At 38.7% G+C, this 14798-nt stretch overlaps 2 protein-coding genes across 2 annotated transcripts in view; one reads left to right on the top strand and one right to left on the bottom strand.

Annotated features, from left to right (window-relative positions):
• Positions 1–10813, top strand: part of gpd1l (glycerol-3-phosphate dehydrogenase 1 like) — a 24933-nt gene extending 14120 nt beyond the window's left edge. Inside the window, exons 4-8 of the mRNA XM_083762285.1 lie at positions 4662–4800; positions 5130–5242; positions 6730–6966; positions 7712–7818; positions 8059–10813. Of these exons, the coding sequence (XP_083618411.1) occupies positions 4662–4800; positions 5130–5242; positions 6730–6966; positions 7712–7818; positions 8059–8155 (693 nt within the window). The 3' untranslated portion in view covers positions 8156–10813. The remainder of the gene's footprint in view (positions 1–4661; positions 4801–5129; positions 5243–6729; positions 6967–7711; positions 7819–8058) is intronic.
• Positions 10814–10949: 136 nt separating this feature from the next.
• On the bottom strand, positions 10950–14795 carry kiaa1143 (KIAA1143 ortholog). The gene is made up of 3 exons (XM_083762289.1): positions 14580–14795; positions 13077–13218; positions 10950–11804 (listed from the first exon to the last, which is right to left on the bottom strand). The coding sequence occupies exons 1-3, from the start codon at positions 14697–14699 to the stop codon at positions 11497–11499; spliced, it is 570 nt and encodes a 189-aa protein (XP_083618415.1). The 5' UTR covers positions 14700–14795; the 3' UTR covers positions 10950–11496.
• Between the last annotated feature and the right edge of the window lie 3 nt (positions 14796–14798).

Below are 14798 nucleotides of genomic sequence, written 5' to 3'. Positions count from 1 at the left end.
ATGTATTACCCCATTGTAAAACGCATCTTCAAAATGGCACCCAAAATGTTTTGTGTAGTTTGGATGACTTATAAAGACTGAATTTGAGGCAGTCTGTATTTCATCGTCGTCTTCACAGTGTAAGTATGACAGCATTGGCAAAAGACAAATGTAGTATTTACTTTGGAGAAAGTGCAATGATTAGATGAATTGTATTAAAATGGCGAATAATTGTTTTACAATTATGGAATTGTGAAATATGGCTAACCTAAAATGTCTATTTAAATGTATTTTTAGATACATGTCTCAGGCCTTGATACTCTCCATAAGATTCAGTTTATTATTACGTAAGAGATCTTGGGTACTAAAATTCCGGGCCATAAAATTCATTGATATAACATATAATACACTAATGGATAGACTGCCTCTGCTCTGGTCACTTGGGCTTGTTTTGGGGGTGCATTCGAGAAGCAGAATGCAGCTTGGATGAAAGCATGACAACAAAGAGCTTGACTCTTACTGTGTGCGTGTTTATTATTATTATTATATTTTTGGATACCTATTTCATCCTGCGGGGAAGGTTTTCAGCTTCACCCAGCTGAGCGTTGCCCACAGGAACAAGGGGGGGAGCAGTTATGGGTTAAATCAAGACTTAACAATGGTTAACGTGATGAAAGGTTACTTAACCTTTAAGTAAACTCTCGAATCTGTCAGCTCCACTGCCTTAAACAACGTAGTGTTGTTAGTAGAACTAAACACCCAGGAGGAAGTGGACTAAGAAAGGTAGTGGGGTTCCGTCTCCATGTTAAATTTAGTTGTCATTTACAACTCATGTAAAAGTTTCACTTTCAGTACTAATTTGAAGGTGAGGGTCTATAGAACCATTTTGGTTCGAGTGGCAATCACCAAAATAAAATAATTGGCCTATAGGGGGCGTAGTCAGGTGCCAACCCTCATCAGCCCTACCAAAATATGTAAACTGTTGTAACTTTTGATTAAATTATCCAATCTGAACATATGATATATGTATGGATTCACAATCAGGAGTAGCATTTGGTACTTAAACCTTATTACACATATAATATTTGTTTCCACCCAGTATTGGTGTATATCCACAAAATAGCAGGAAAAACGAGCTAAAAACTAGTAGTGGGGTCCCTAGACAGAACGTCATTTACAACTCAACAAAAGTTTAACTTTCACTTCTAATTTGTAGATAATGACCTATAGAACAATTTTAGTTTGAGTGGCAAGTCTACAAATTAAAAAATATATATATTTTGCCAAATTTCCAAAATGGCCAAAATCGGAATTATGTTTATTTGAAAAATGTCTTAATTTTATTATATTGCTGTTTTTTCTTTGTTTTTCTTGCTATATCAAGTTAATCCTGTGTGAGGAATCAACTGGATTTCAAATATTAATGTTTTGAATAATCTGATATAGAAACAAAATAAAGATGGCTGCCAATGTACATTGAATTACTACATTACGCCTAACTTCTATCCTGTTGAACCTAGAATGGTGATGTTGGTGCCTATACCTATGTTATCATGAATGACTAATTGTATAAAAACAAAATACATAAAATAGGACAATATTTCACACAAATGAGACAATGCAGTACATATGTGGGGAACTAAAGTTATATATTGGAATATAATACACCACTCCTGTGTTATATTTGTTTATTTTATTTGAGTTAGTTATACTATGTACTGACACTATAGGGGGCAGAGTAGCAGGTGTGTCTTAATTGTTCAGACTTGGTATCTTGTTAGTTATAAGACTAAGCATACTGCAGAAGAGCATGAGCTGCACTGATTGCTCTCTTGTGGTATTGATATTTTGAAGGTATACGCAAAAAAGTTAAACATGTCATGAAGGATCCTAAAGTGTTTTTTATGACAAGTAAGACGCGCAAACGCGTGAAGCGAACGCAGCTCGTGTGTGTGTGGTTGTGTGTGTGTGCTACAGCTGCGCCCTGTGTGTGTGTGTGTGTGTGTGTGTGTGTGTGTGTGTGTGTGTGCGTGCGTGCGTGCCACAGCTGCGCCCTCTGGTGGCGGGCCGGTGGTGTAACAGCGTGACAGTAACAGCGTGACACACACACACACAGACACTCAGCCCCTGCTGTCATAGTAAGTGGCTCACTGCGTTCGCAATCACTGCGTTCGCAAATATGGATAGTCATGTGGGATAAGTGGCCATCCCAATAGTATGAGCTAGCATTAACCAAAGTAGCCTGTAGCTATAGCACAGGCTAAAACTAAAGGCTAGCTACAGTATAGCAATTATGCTGAGGAAGAAATTGTGTTTTCATTATTTTCATTATTATTATTACAATGGTAAATGTGAATGTAGCTATATGCACTGCTGACTGTTTTCTTGTAGGCTATTAATATGTTGAGGCAAACTGTTAAATACAAAAGTTATATAATAATATAACAGAAAACTAAACCTGGATAAAGTATTTGTCTGTTATGGCTGGGACAACGAAATGGCAGTTGTGCATTTTGTGCCAAAAGCAAACTGAGGAAAGACTTGTTTGCCCTCTTGCAAATCCAGTTGCCAGTCGTAGAGTAGGACATCATAAGCCTTGCAAGTCAGTTCAGAGCAATTGACGCTTCTCGATCCCCACCCAGACGTAGAACTTCCAGATGCAGAATCCATGAAGCGAAATCGTGCATTCTGGCATACAACTTGTCCGCATCTGTATAGGGCAACAGCACTTGACAGTGCAAAAAAAAGGCATTCTGGAGGTGCTGTGGCATTGGCAAGAAGATCATGCCGGACATGGTGCACCTGTTAATCATAATAAATGTCTCTTTTGTGGTGAAGAAACATATGCAGCAGACCATTCATTCCAGAAGGTAGAACTCACCCAAGAGATAAACGACAAGGCAGTTGCGCTAGGAGAAGACCGTATCGTGGCACTCCATGACTATCCATTGATGAATTGAACAATGTGGACCCTGTTGTAAACAAGTGTAATGCTTAATTGGGTCGTCCACTCACAGTTGACAGTCTTTGTATTGAGTTTGTGCTTGAAATGTACTGTAAATTCTACAAACTGTTAATAAATATTTCAATCAATTTCAATCCATATTCATAAAAAACACTTTAGGATCCTTCATGACATGTTTAACTTTTTTGCTTACCTTCAAAATATCAATACCACAAGAGAGCAATCAGTGCAGCTCATGCTCTTCTGCAGTATGCTTAGTCTTATAACTAACAAGCTACCAAGTCTGAACAATTAAGACACACCTGCTACTCTGCCACCTATAGTGGCAGTAGTATAACTAATAAAATAAAATAAACAAATATAACACAGGAGTGGTGTATTATATTCCAATATCTAACTTTAGTTCCCCACATATGTACTGCATTGTCTCATTTGTGTGAAATATTATATATTGTCCTATTATATGTATTTTGTTTTTATACAATTAGTCATTCATGATAACATAGGCATAGGCACCAACATCACCATTCTAGGTTCAACAGGATAGAAGTTAGGCGTAATGTAGTAATTCAATGTACATTGGCAGCCATCTTTATTTTGTTTCTATATCAGATTATTCAAAACATTAATATTTGAAATCCAGTTGATTCCTCACACAGGATTGACTTGATATAGCAAGAAAAACAAAGAAAAAACAGCAATATAAGAAAATTAAGACATTTTTCAAATAAACATAATTCCGATTTTGGCCATTTTGGAAATTTGGCAAAAATATACATTTCTTTAATTTGTAGACTTGCCACTCGAACTAAATTTGTTCTATAGGTCATTATCTACAAATTAGAAGTGAAAGTTAAACTTTTGTTGAGTTGTAAATGACGGTCTGTCTAGGGACCCCACTACTAGTTTTTAGCTCGTTTTTCCTGCTATTTTTGTGGATATACAGTATACACCAATACTGTGTGGAAACAAATATTATATGTGTAATAATGTTTAAGTACCAACTGCTACTCCTGATTGTGAATCCATACATATATCATATGTTCAGATTGGATAATTTAATCAAAAGTTACAACAGTTTACAATTTTGGTAGGGCTGATGGGGGTTGGCACGTGACTACGCCCCCTATAGGCCAATTATTTTATTTTGGTGATTGCCACTCGAACCAAAATGGTTCTATAGACCCTCACCTTCAAATTAGTACTGAAAGTGAAACTTTTACATGAGTTGTAAATGACAACTAAATTTAACATGGAGACGGAACCCCACTAAGGGGAGGAGCGAAACCGAGTTCCTGTTTCTGCACAAAAAAGAAGGTGGTGCCCCAGAGGCAGAAACTGAAATACTTTTTTTTTATTTACCGAATGGGTTCCCAGATTAGGGGTTAAGTAAGTGTCTTGCTCAGGGACACTTTGAACACATTGATGTGGCCTGGAATTGAACGCGGGACCTCTGGCTTCCCAGGCGGGCTGTCGAACCATTAGCCTCCATAGTTTAAATGCAGCAAATTGTTTGTTCAGCTATTTTCAAAATTTGTACATTTGTATGCTATATCAATCTTACCCCCTCACAGGACCTCTGGGGATCCCCCAGACCCTACTTTGAGAACCACTGATGTAAATGACTGCAACTGTTCCTGTCATTACCAGACTCATTTTCTCATTCCCTGTTTGCCTGCTTTGCTCTCTGACTCACTCTCCTTATCTCTTCCCTCAGGGTATAGACGAGGGCCCAGAAGGACTGAAGCTCATCTCTGACATCATCAGAGAGAAAATGGCCATTGATGTCAGTGTCCTCATGGGGGCCAACATTGCCAACGAAGTGGCTGCTGAAAAGTTCTGTGAGACTACCATTGGTGAGATACTTCATGGATGTATATACTAATGTATATTACTAATTCATATCCCATCATCACAGTGTCCTGTACCCAAAATATAACAGATGGCTATAGAGTTATGCCTATATCCATCTGTTTTTAGAGCTCAGAGCATACGCGTAGAGCCAGACCACAGATCAGATGACGATAACACACAACCTTTATTTGTGTGTGCCTGGACTGACCGAGTCATTCTAGAGAGACAGGGTATATGTAATATCAGCGTGCCAGAGGACTAAGTGTGTTTGGCAGTGGTACAAACCCGGAGAGAGGCTAATGTTCCTGAATCTGAAATGTGGTGCTTTTAGGAAGCAAGGTGATGGAGAATGGGCTGTTGTTTAAGGAGCTGCTGCAGACTCCCAACTTCAGAATCACAGTAGTGGATGATGCTGACACAGTAGAGCTGTGTGGAGCACTCAAGGTAAGCAGTGTCTCATTGTACCTTTTAAAACATTGTATTTGTACCTTTTAAGAATGTAGGAAAATATGAACATAGCTGTTAAAATATTAACCACCCTATATACTTTACCAGTGCCCCCTTGGTGTCTATAATTTGTACCCTCCTCTTTCCCCAAATATCTTGGCCAAAAGATGCCAAACTACGACACATTTTGAGCTTGTAGATCAGCTACTTTTGCCGAATGTACAGTATGTCTGAAGAATATGGATGCTAGCTGTTGTGATAAGAGATAAGACTGCCCCCTGCGGGGAAGCAGGTAGATCTAAAATAAAGATGGCTGACTGATAACAGCAGGGCCGGGTCTCTCTGAATATTATCATAATATTGCATGTTGTGATAAGAGATAAGACTGCCCCCTGCGGGGAGGCAGGTAGTTCTAAAATAAATATGGCTGACTGATAACAGCAGGGCCGGGTCTCTCTGAATATTATCATAATATTGCATTTCTGAGCGTAAGACAGATGCTGCACTTTGATACAACGCTCTCGATGTCTTTACTCATTCCTGGCCAGAACAGGAGCTCTCTTGCTCTGAGCTTACACTTTTCAGCCATCTTTATTTTAGAACTACCTGCCTCCCCGCAGGGGCCAGTCTTATCTCTTATCACAAAATTAGTTTTTGTTTTTAGAGGGGAGATGTTGTGATAAGAGATAAGACTGCCCCCTGCGGGGAGGCAGGTAGTTCTAAAATAAAGATGGCTGACTAGGACCGAGTCTCCCTGAATATTATCATAATATTGCACTAGCGTTCATTACTTGCACAAGCAGAGCGCGCAAGTAATAGTTTCGCCCGGTCCGTATGCACCGTCCCAGCCAACCCGCCACTTTTGATGTGTATGCAAATAAAACAGCAAATTGTTTTCGATGGTGACGTAATGACGATATGTTTTAGTGTTGGGAGGATTAAAGGTAATGCTCCTGTGTATACATGTATGTAATCTGGCACCACTGCCGTATCAGGCACAATTTGCTGGGACGGTGCATAGGCATCAAAAGTGACAGTTTATAACGGTAGAAAGTACTTGCGTGCTCTGCTTGCGCACTAGTTGGCCCTTTATGGCCTACTAGACTGTGCAACAAGCAAGTATGCACTCGACAGAGTGCAGTTCTAGTTTGGTTATGTATTCAAATAGCCTAATTTCTTTTTTTAGATGATATTAATGTTATATACAGGTATGTGAATATGAGTCCAATACACCAGCCATGTCAAAAGCATAAATAAAAGCAGTACTACTGAGGTTTAGTGTAGCACAGTGGTTCTCAAAGTGGGGTTCAGGGACGCTCATGGTTCCTTGAGGGGGTTCCAAATGGACCCTTACAGGTCTGAGTGTACAAATAGAACCACTACACTATTAGGGGGGTCTTTGAACTTAAAACGTTTGAGAACCACTGTATAACTGTGAATCTGTCCATCTCCTTCTGGCCTTATTTGATATTCCTCTTCGTCAGAACATTGTAGCTGTAGGTGCTGGGTTCTGTGACGGGTTGCAGTGCGGAGACAACACCAAGGCAGCTGTGATTCGTCTGGGGTTGATGGAGATGATCGCCTTCGCCAAGCTCTTCTCTAAGGATGGCGTAGTCTCCTCGGCAACCTTCCTGGAGAGCTGCGGTGTGGCCGACCTCATCACCACCTGCTACGGTGGACGCAACCGGCGGGTTGCTGAGGCCTTCGCCAAGACCGGAAAGGTAGGTAGGAGTTGTTGGATGCGATGAATGACAGCTCGGTGACAAAACCTATAGGATCACATTCATCGACGACTTTGGGCTGTTGGTATGAGTTTATTTAGTAGGACATTTAATAAGCCGTTAAAACAATGTCTGCTAATCATGCTGGTGTCCACAAAGAAGCTAAAATGTTAATATTAAGAAATGTAAACATTGTTTACAGGTCAAGTGGACACATTACCATGCTGCCAAGACCATGTGATTTTTCAGTATTACTGTATCTGTATTGTACTAGGACTAGGACACATGCTGCTGGTGGTAAGGGGAATGCAATTGGTAGGAATGACCAGTGCGTTTTAACAGCAGGCAACAGCCAGACAGATTTTCTGGAAGTGCGTTATTTGTCAATGGGACACGGCAACTACTGGCGATAGCAGGCAAACAGGCGATGGTCGAAAAGTGGGCGGAGGAGGAGTGTCGCTCGCTGTTTTTCTCCCGCTGTTAAAACTACTGTGACTGGCTAACCATAACAGAGAAATCTCTGTTGGCTATTATGGTTAGCCACCATGTTGGATATTATCCCCCAGTGGTCTAAACTAGTTCTCCTCCTTTCACCCTAGTCTACACAAAATCTCTTCGCTGAAAACATTGCCCCCAGAATAGGGATGCTAGAGTTCATAATTTATTTATTTTCTTTACGGTTTTCGGTGTTTTTCATGGTTGTGTGTTATCACCCTGACCTACTGTTTGTCCCACCCATTGTCAGAGCATAGAGGAGCTGGAGAAGGAGATGTTGAACGGCCAGAAGCTCCAGGGTCCTGCTACCTCCAATGAAGTCCACCACATCCTCAAACAGAAGGGCCTTGTTGACAAGTCAGTATTGATTTGATACGAGTCTCTTTCTCTCTTAAAACAAACAAAAATCTTTCTTAATCTCAGTGACATTGTGGGGTTCCCAAGTGGAAACCACCATCATGTCATGTGTTTAAGAAATGGTGGTTATTATAGGTGTGGCTGACTGTTCCACTCAGTTTCAGTCTCACTTAAATCAGTCTTTCTATTTTGTTTACCCTAACAATTGCACATTTGACACCATATTCCATTTCTTTGTAGGTTCCCTCTTTTCACAGCGGTGTATCAGATTTGTTTCGAGGGGAAGCCTGTCACAGAGATGATTTCCTGCTTGCAGAGCCACCCAGAGCACATGTGAGCTGGTTTCTGGAGGTCCAGAGTGAGGCTGCCATAGATTCATACAGGGTTGTGTTCCCCTTAAAATATCTCAGCAGTAACACTTGTTTTTTGTTTTTGAGAGTCTCAACATCTAAAAATCAACGTCAGCTTTTTAGAACTGCCGCCAAGATTTTGTGTGTTTGCAGTGCATAGTGTTTGCAGTGCAAGTGTAATCACATTGATTTATTGTGCTACACATTCTATTCACAAGGGTAGCACTGCACTCTCACCGTCTGGTGTGTTATCCTTAGAAACTTACACCTGTGCATTAAATTGTATTATATTGATTGCTTTTATTCAATAACAACATTTGTGGCCATCCGGCCTTCATCAGTGTAAAATGTTTTGTTGAATTAATAGCAATTTTAAATGAGAGAAATATGAGTGTGATCCTCTTTTAACACATTATATATTGTGCTACTCAGCCATGAACAAATTTTACTGGCTCTTTGGTCTCACAATCCTACACCTAATTATTCTGACACCAATCCTATCACCACCCTAATATGAATTTCTCTATTAGGCGAAGCATTTGGACACCGAGTCTACAGGCTCGTTAACACATGGCCAGCACTTGTCAACCGTGATGAGCTAGTGTATAACATTGTTTGTCTTCGTTATGCTCAAACAATAACTGGGATGTCATATAATCCTACTTATTCTGTGGTATATAGTACTAAACGTGATTCTCGGTTATATCGTACCGTACTAGAGCATCAGGCCATGTGTAAAAACATGTATATACTGTTCAATAAAGGTGTGGCAAATGATCTTCCAAATCTACCTATCTGCAGATAGATTAACACAACAATACAGCTTCTTCTCTCAAATTGACACCAGTGATAAAAGTGGCTCGGGGGAAACAGGAAATCTTGCTGTGTTAAAGTGTGTTTCATTCCATCTGATCGAACAATGTACCTGTTCTTCAACCCACTACCCTTCTGTTTATTAATGGAGCTGCCCCAGTTCTAATGTGGTGCACAGAAATCTCCTGTGTGACACACTTACACTTAAATGTTTACAATGCTAATCATGACAGGTCTGAGATGTTGTTGAGATCATTGAAAATCAAAGACAACGCTGGAGGATATTCCTCCACTATATATAGTAGAAGATTGCCACGTTGTGTAGCACTATTAAGCCGTAACAGATTGATAACATATCATCTATTCTACTGCCATGACATTCTTAAAAAACCTTTTTACTCCTTCCTGTAGCACCTGTAGTGAATTTCTTAAAGATCTAATTATAAAATGTCCAAAATGGCACTTTACTTTGATAAAAAAGAAAAGAAAAAGAACTATAGTATTGTGTTAGGCATTTTACAGTTGCTTTTACAGACTAGTCTGCCTTGTTATCCTGTGGATTTCTTCGATTCTCCATTTTGTTTTTGTTTTCTACTAAAATACCGTTTGTAAATGATATCTGGGGAAATAATCTACCACAATGTAAATTTTACTGTCACAATCAAAATATGGTTTAGGTGACAAATGTTTATGAAAGGTTGTCTTGTCTAGTCATTATTTCTATTCAATACATGTCCATTAACTAGTGTTTTAATTGCCTTGTAACAGCCAGCAGGACTGTAATGTTCTTTTTGGTAGTGGACAATTCATATTTCATTAAACCACTTTCAACCTGTCATCCCTATTTTGGGAAATAAGCGAATTGTCAAAACCGGTCAAACATGAAAAATAGATCTACAAGCTCACAATGCATCGCATCATGAGATTCACAAGTGCTGTGAGCTTGCAAGTCCTTAATTGGCATACAATTATGTATATTGGGTTTAAGTGGTTATGTCACGTGAGTATTAATTTCTTGAGGGTTTGTGCATACATAAAGGTAACCATAAAAATAGTTTTCTTTCCCCACATCCAATATAGCACTAATTGTGGTAAAAAAGGCACTCTAAATGTTCACCAAATACAAATAGTTTGATAGTCTGACAAATTGTACAGATGTTTTTTTCCCTCAATTGTCAAGTTCTTTCAGAACATGAGTTAATACAATTTGTATTTACATGACATTGATGCCTTTCTATTTTCTAACATCCAGTTTAATGACATGAAAATAGGTGACATGACTTCACCTTTTAAATATAAAAGTAAATTTATTTGGGTCATACAGAAGAATTAGGTGACAAGACTACAGTTGCTGAAATCTTCATAATATACTGTATGTTCAATTCTGATTTTTTTTTGCTACTATTCAGTGTATTAACTAACCTACCGCTACCATATTGGCATATTCCAGTTTGCTTAGAAAGGTTTAGTATTTAATAACTGTCACACCCACCCCCTCAGTAAGTGACTTATAAGGTTTTATGTATACAATTACAGCCAAAGATGGAAGACATTTTAGGGAATGCCACTTGATTCCAATTTTGCATTTTAATTTCTTCTGAATGTTTCCTTTTTTATATGTAGGCCTATAGGCGATATGTTTTTTCCGACAAAGTCACATTTCATCTTTAGCATTCAACTGGTCCTTGGTTTTGTGCTCAGGGAAGGGTTACATATTCATGTCTAACAATTATTTATGTTTAAATGGATGTCTCTGGGTGTGTGTTTTGGGAAAGTGATTCTGTTTATGTATGAAATACCTGAACCAGAGTTTGCCTCTTAATAAACCTATGATACAGTGTATGTCCAATTCATCAGTGTGTAAGAGCATGATTTAAATGGCAAATTGCAATACTGAACCTCAGGTATATTTACACAGAATTCTATGCATTCCTTTAAATTCACAAAAAAGGTTTCTGTCTCATCAAATAGGCTTAATGATTTATATTTCAAATAGTAACATCAAAAATGTCATTTAAAATGCATACAACAAAAACACTATAAACAGAAACAATACAAAATCAATAAACAATTGAAATACATTTGCAGTGACAAGACTGCATTGCTTCAACTTAAACATTTATAAAGCCCCGTTGTCGAAGCGAATACATACATACATTCAATGAATTGTTGAATGTATCAATGAATGTATAAAAACTCATGAATAGTCTAGACTACAGTTGCCAACATGATAGTTCCACTGATACCTTAAATAAACTAATATACTGAACTAGACACCAGGGACAGGACCTTAACACGTAGGAGAAATGATGTTCCTTAAGAGACGACACAAACACACGCATCGTCATTGTGCTACATCCCCAAGTTAAGAACTGAACAAGCTGTAATGATTTGTAAGCGTAATGGATTTCAAAAGGGTGTCCTCTTTCCCATAGTGCAAGCCTACAACAAAAGAAGACTATCTGTTCCGGTCTGTAGTCGTTTCTGAACTCCATATCCTACCAGTAACACACACTCAGTCCTCTTCCTCGTCATCTCCAAAGGACAGAAGGCTGTTGTTTTTCACTTTCTTTCCAGACTTCTCCTCTTTCTTCCCCTCCTCTTTCTTCCCCTCCTCTTTCTTCCCCTCCTCTTTCTTCCCCTCTTCTTTCTTCCCCTCTTCTTTCTTCCCCTCCTCTTCCTCCTCCTCCTCTTCCTCCTTACTCGGTTCCTTGCTCTTCTTCTTTTTGCTAGAAGTAGCAGTGATGCCCTGGAACTTGTCAGAGGAAGATCGCTTTGCTGGCTTCTTAAACAGGATCTTACCATCGGCAGGAGCTTCATCATCTGAGAACAGACGAACAGAGATGCCATATTCCTCAGAAACTTTTCTTCCCCCCCACATTTCTAAGAATTTGTATAATTGTCAATGGATATGAAATTTAAGATGCTAATTGTATGAACTTTAGGATCTTTAGGATGTAACAACAAATATTATGCAAGTTTAGATGCATAGCTAAGTATACCAGTTGATGCCCTGAGGGTGAGAAGCAAAACAACAGAGCTTCTTAATACAGCACAGTTAAGAAGCAATATAAGAAGCAGTAAAACTATTAATCTGGTGTCCGTGTCTCCGTGAGGTCAGATGCTGGCCGGCTCCATATATGCAGAATCAGATCTAGATGATGAACCAGTCTTCTCCATGTATGGCTATCCAGGGTTTGATGAGGTCAGTGTCGTGATCTTCATATATGGAGATCCATTGTGAGAACCAATTTGGTTCATTTGCCAGTGTTGAAGTGTGACTCACAAGTGTGACATGTGGAATGAATTCTGTACTGGCCATATATGGAACATGTCTTGAGTGTACAGGGTTTGATTAGGTCAGATCAACATATGGAATGATTTTTGTATTGGCCATATATGGAGTGTCACGCCATATATGGCATGTCACAAGGCGTGACTGACTGACTGACAGGATATGCAGTTTTTAATAGTAAACTGTGACCTATGAAGATACCACGGAGTAGAAAGTGATGTCACTGACTGAGGTTTAGAAACAGGTTCGAGTCCTTGCTATTTCCGTGTTGCATAGCACAACAGTAACATCACTGTCGTGTCGAATCCTTTTTTTATTTTTACCATTCACGTTGTGTTGAGCGAATGAGCGAGCAGCAGCATAACAACAGCTGTAGCCTATTTTGTCACGCTCGTGCTAATGATGCTAAACAGGATTATTATTTCATTCATCTTTCATGCCGACATTCAAGTATAACTATCAGACGATAACCCAGGTAAAGTAATGCGTCACTATAGAAGTTTAACTAAAGTTTTCCACCTGTTCAAAGATATTTCTGAAAGACATAGGCATAACCTTTTTTGTATATTGATATCAACATCAACGATCACACGAGGCGATGATTATATGTATCCTTACTTTATTATATTTAAACGCATTACATAAACGATGTTGCCTTAGAGTTAGAATCTCTCTCTCTCCCTTGAATGCTAACAGCTATTGGTGCCCTGCTTTAGATCTTGTAAACCTAAACATTAGCAGTAAGACTTGAATGTTAATTGCATTGAAGTGAAGGTTCAACCTCAACAAATGAGTCTTACCTTTCTCTTTATCATCACCCCCTTTCATCTTTTTCACTTCATCAGCACTCAGGTCTCCCTTCTTCAGAACAACTACTTGTGGTAACTCATCCTCACGGTCACTCCCACTGTCGTCATCATCAAATGTTGGCATCATCTGACGCTATAATTGAAACATGAAACAAATGGAAACAATGAATTGAAAGGAATGTATAATTTAATTTTGTTGTACATATACAGTTCACTGGCACTACACAACATGTGTATAACTGACATCAAATGCAGACCAACTTCACCAAGTAACGTTTATGCAGGTGCACAGGGTTGAAGTCCGTGTTGAACATACAACGTCCGTGTAGGTACAAGTACAAGATCAAGATCCAAAAATAAAATCACTCCCCCACAGAGTCCACACTCTCATCTCCAAATCTTATTTCCCCAACATTTCATTCTTCATCAGAGACACAGATGAAAGTTGCCCATTGGTTATTAGCTACACATAATGCACATTCACAATGATCAAACAATAGCTAGTAGCCCTATAGTGTGTATTATTATATTTATACACGTACTTAAATTTAAAGCCTAAATTTAGTTCTGATCATGAAATTATGTACAGACCGTGGCATTTTCAAATCATGAATATTTACATAATTTTACATTGACAGTTAATTTTACATTTTGGGGGGAAAAATGCCAATAGTAAAAGTCCACCCTGCTCCTCTATTCTTCTATACTTTTCACGTATTATAAGTTTATAACTGTTTATGTAATGTGAATTTGGTGATTTTTATTCTGCATAGATGTGCATGATTGATTGATTGATTGACATATTTATTAACAGTTTGTAGAATTTACAGTACATTTTAAGCACAAACTCAATACAAAGACTGTTAACTGTGAGTGGACGACCCAATTAAGCATTACACTTGTTTACAACAGGGTCCACATTGTTCAATTCATCAAAACATTTAGAGACATTAAACATTTAGAGACATACAAATAGACAATTCTATGTAGCTAAAGAACAGAACAGGAATTCATCATAAAGGAAGCAAAAAAGGGAAAAGATACATTATACAGTGAGGGGAAATGGGGGTGGGGGGGGGGGATTCAGATTTTACATGTTTATGTCATGATGAATTGAAAATGGAAGACCCTTATGTAAACAACGCAACGCATTAGAGCTATGGACCAGAGCTATAGCTCTGCTCCATAGCAATTAGAGCTATGGATCAGAGCTAGTTTTATCCTGTTAGCAGTTTTTGTATTGAACTGTACCTTCCTTGTACTTCGTGTACCCATTCTGCAATCTGTTAAATAAATACATTTTAATCAATCAATTCAATACCCACAATGTTATTGCCCACTCAACCTGTATTCAACACATCGACTGTAAAATGCGGGTTCAACATTACACGATCAATCATTAGCATCAATTTGGTCATTTATTCTTCGCTAAACAGATATATAACCACTGACTGCAGTTAAATTAATGGTGTTGCTAACAGCGTTAGCAAATACCTTGGTGTCAACTGTTGGCCCTTCTTTGTAACCAACATCGCTTTTGAATTTCTTTAGGAAGGAGGGTTCCGATGGTTTTATCCATGATACGTCCGTTTTCTTATTGTTCTTCTTGTTCATTATAGTGCAAAAGACAACCCAAAGTACTACACTTTAAGTGAACTTAAAATTAGCTCAAAAGGTGCTCTAAACAAAAAGCCTGCGTCATCAGTATGCGTC

Source organism: Protomyctophum parallelum (assembly GCF_964188405.1).
Source record: "Protomyctophum parallelum genome assembly, chromosome: 3".
Taxonomy (NCBI): domain Eukaryota; kingdom Metazoa; phylum Chordata; class Actinopteri; order Myctophiformes; family Myctophidae; genus Protomyctophum; species Protomyctophum parallelum.
This window is presented reverse-complemented; position numbering and strand designations above follow the sequence as displayed.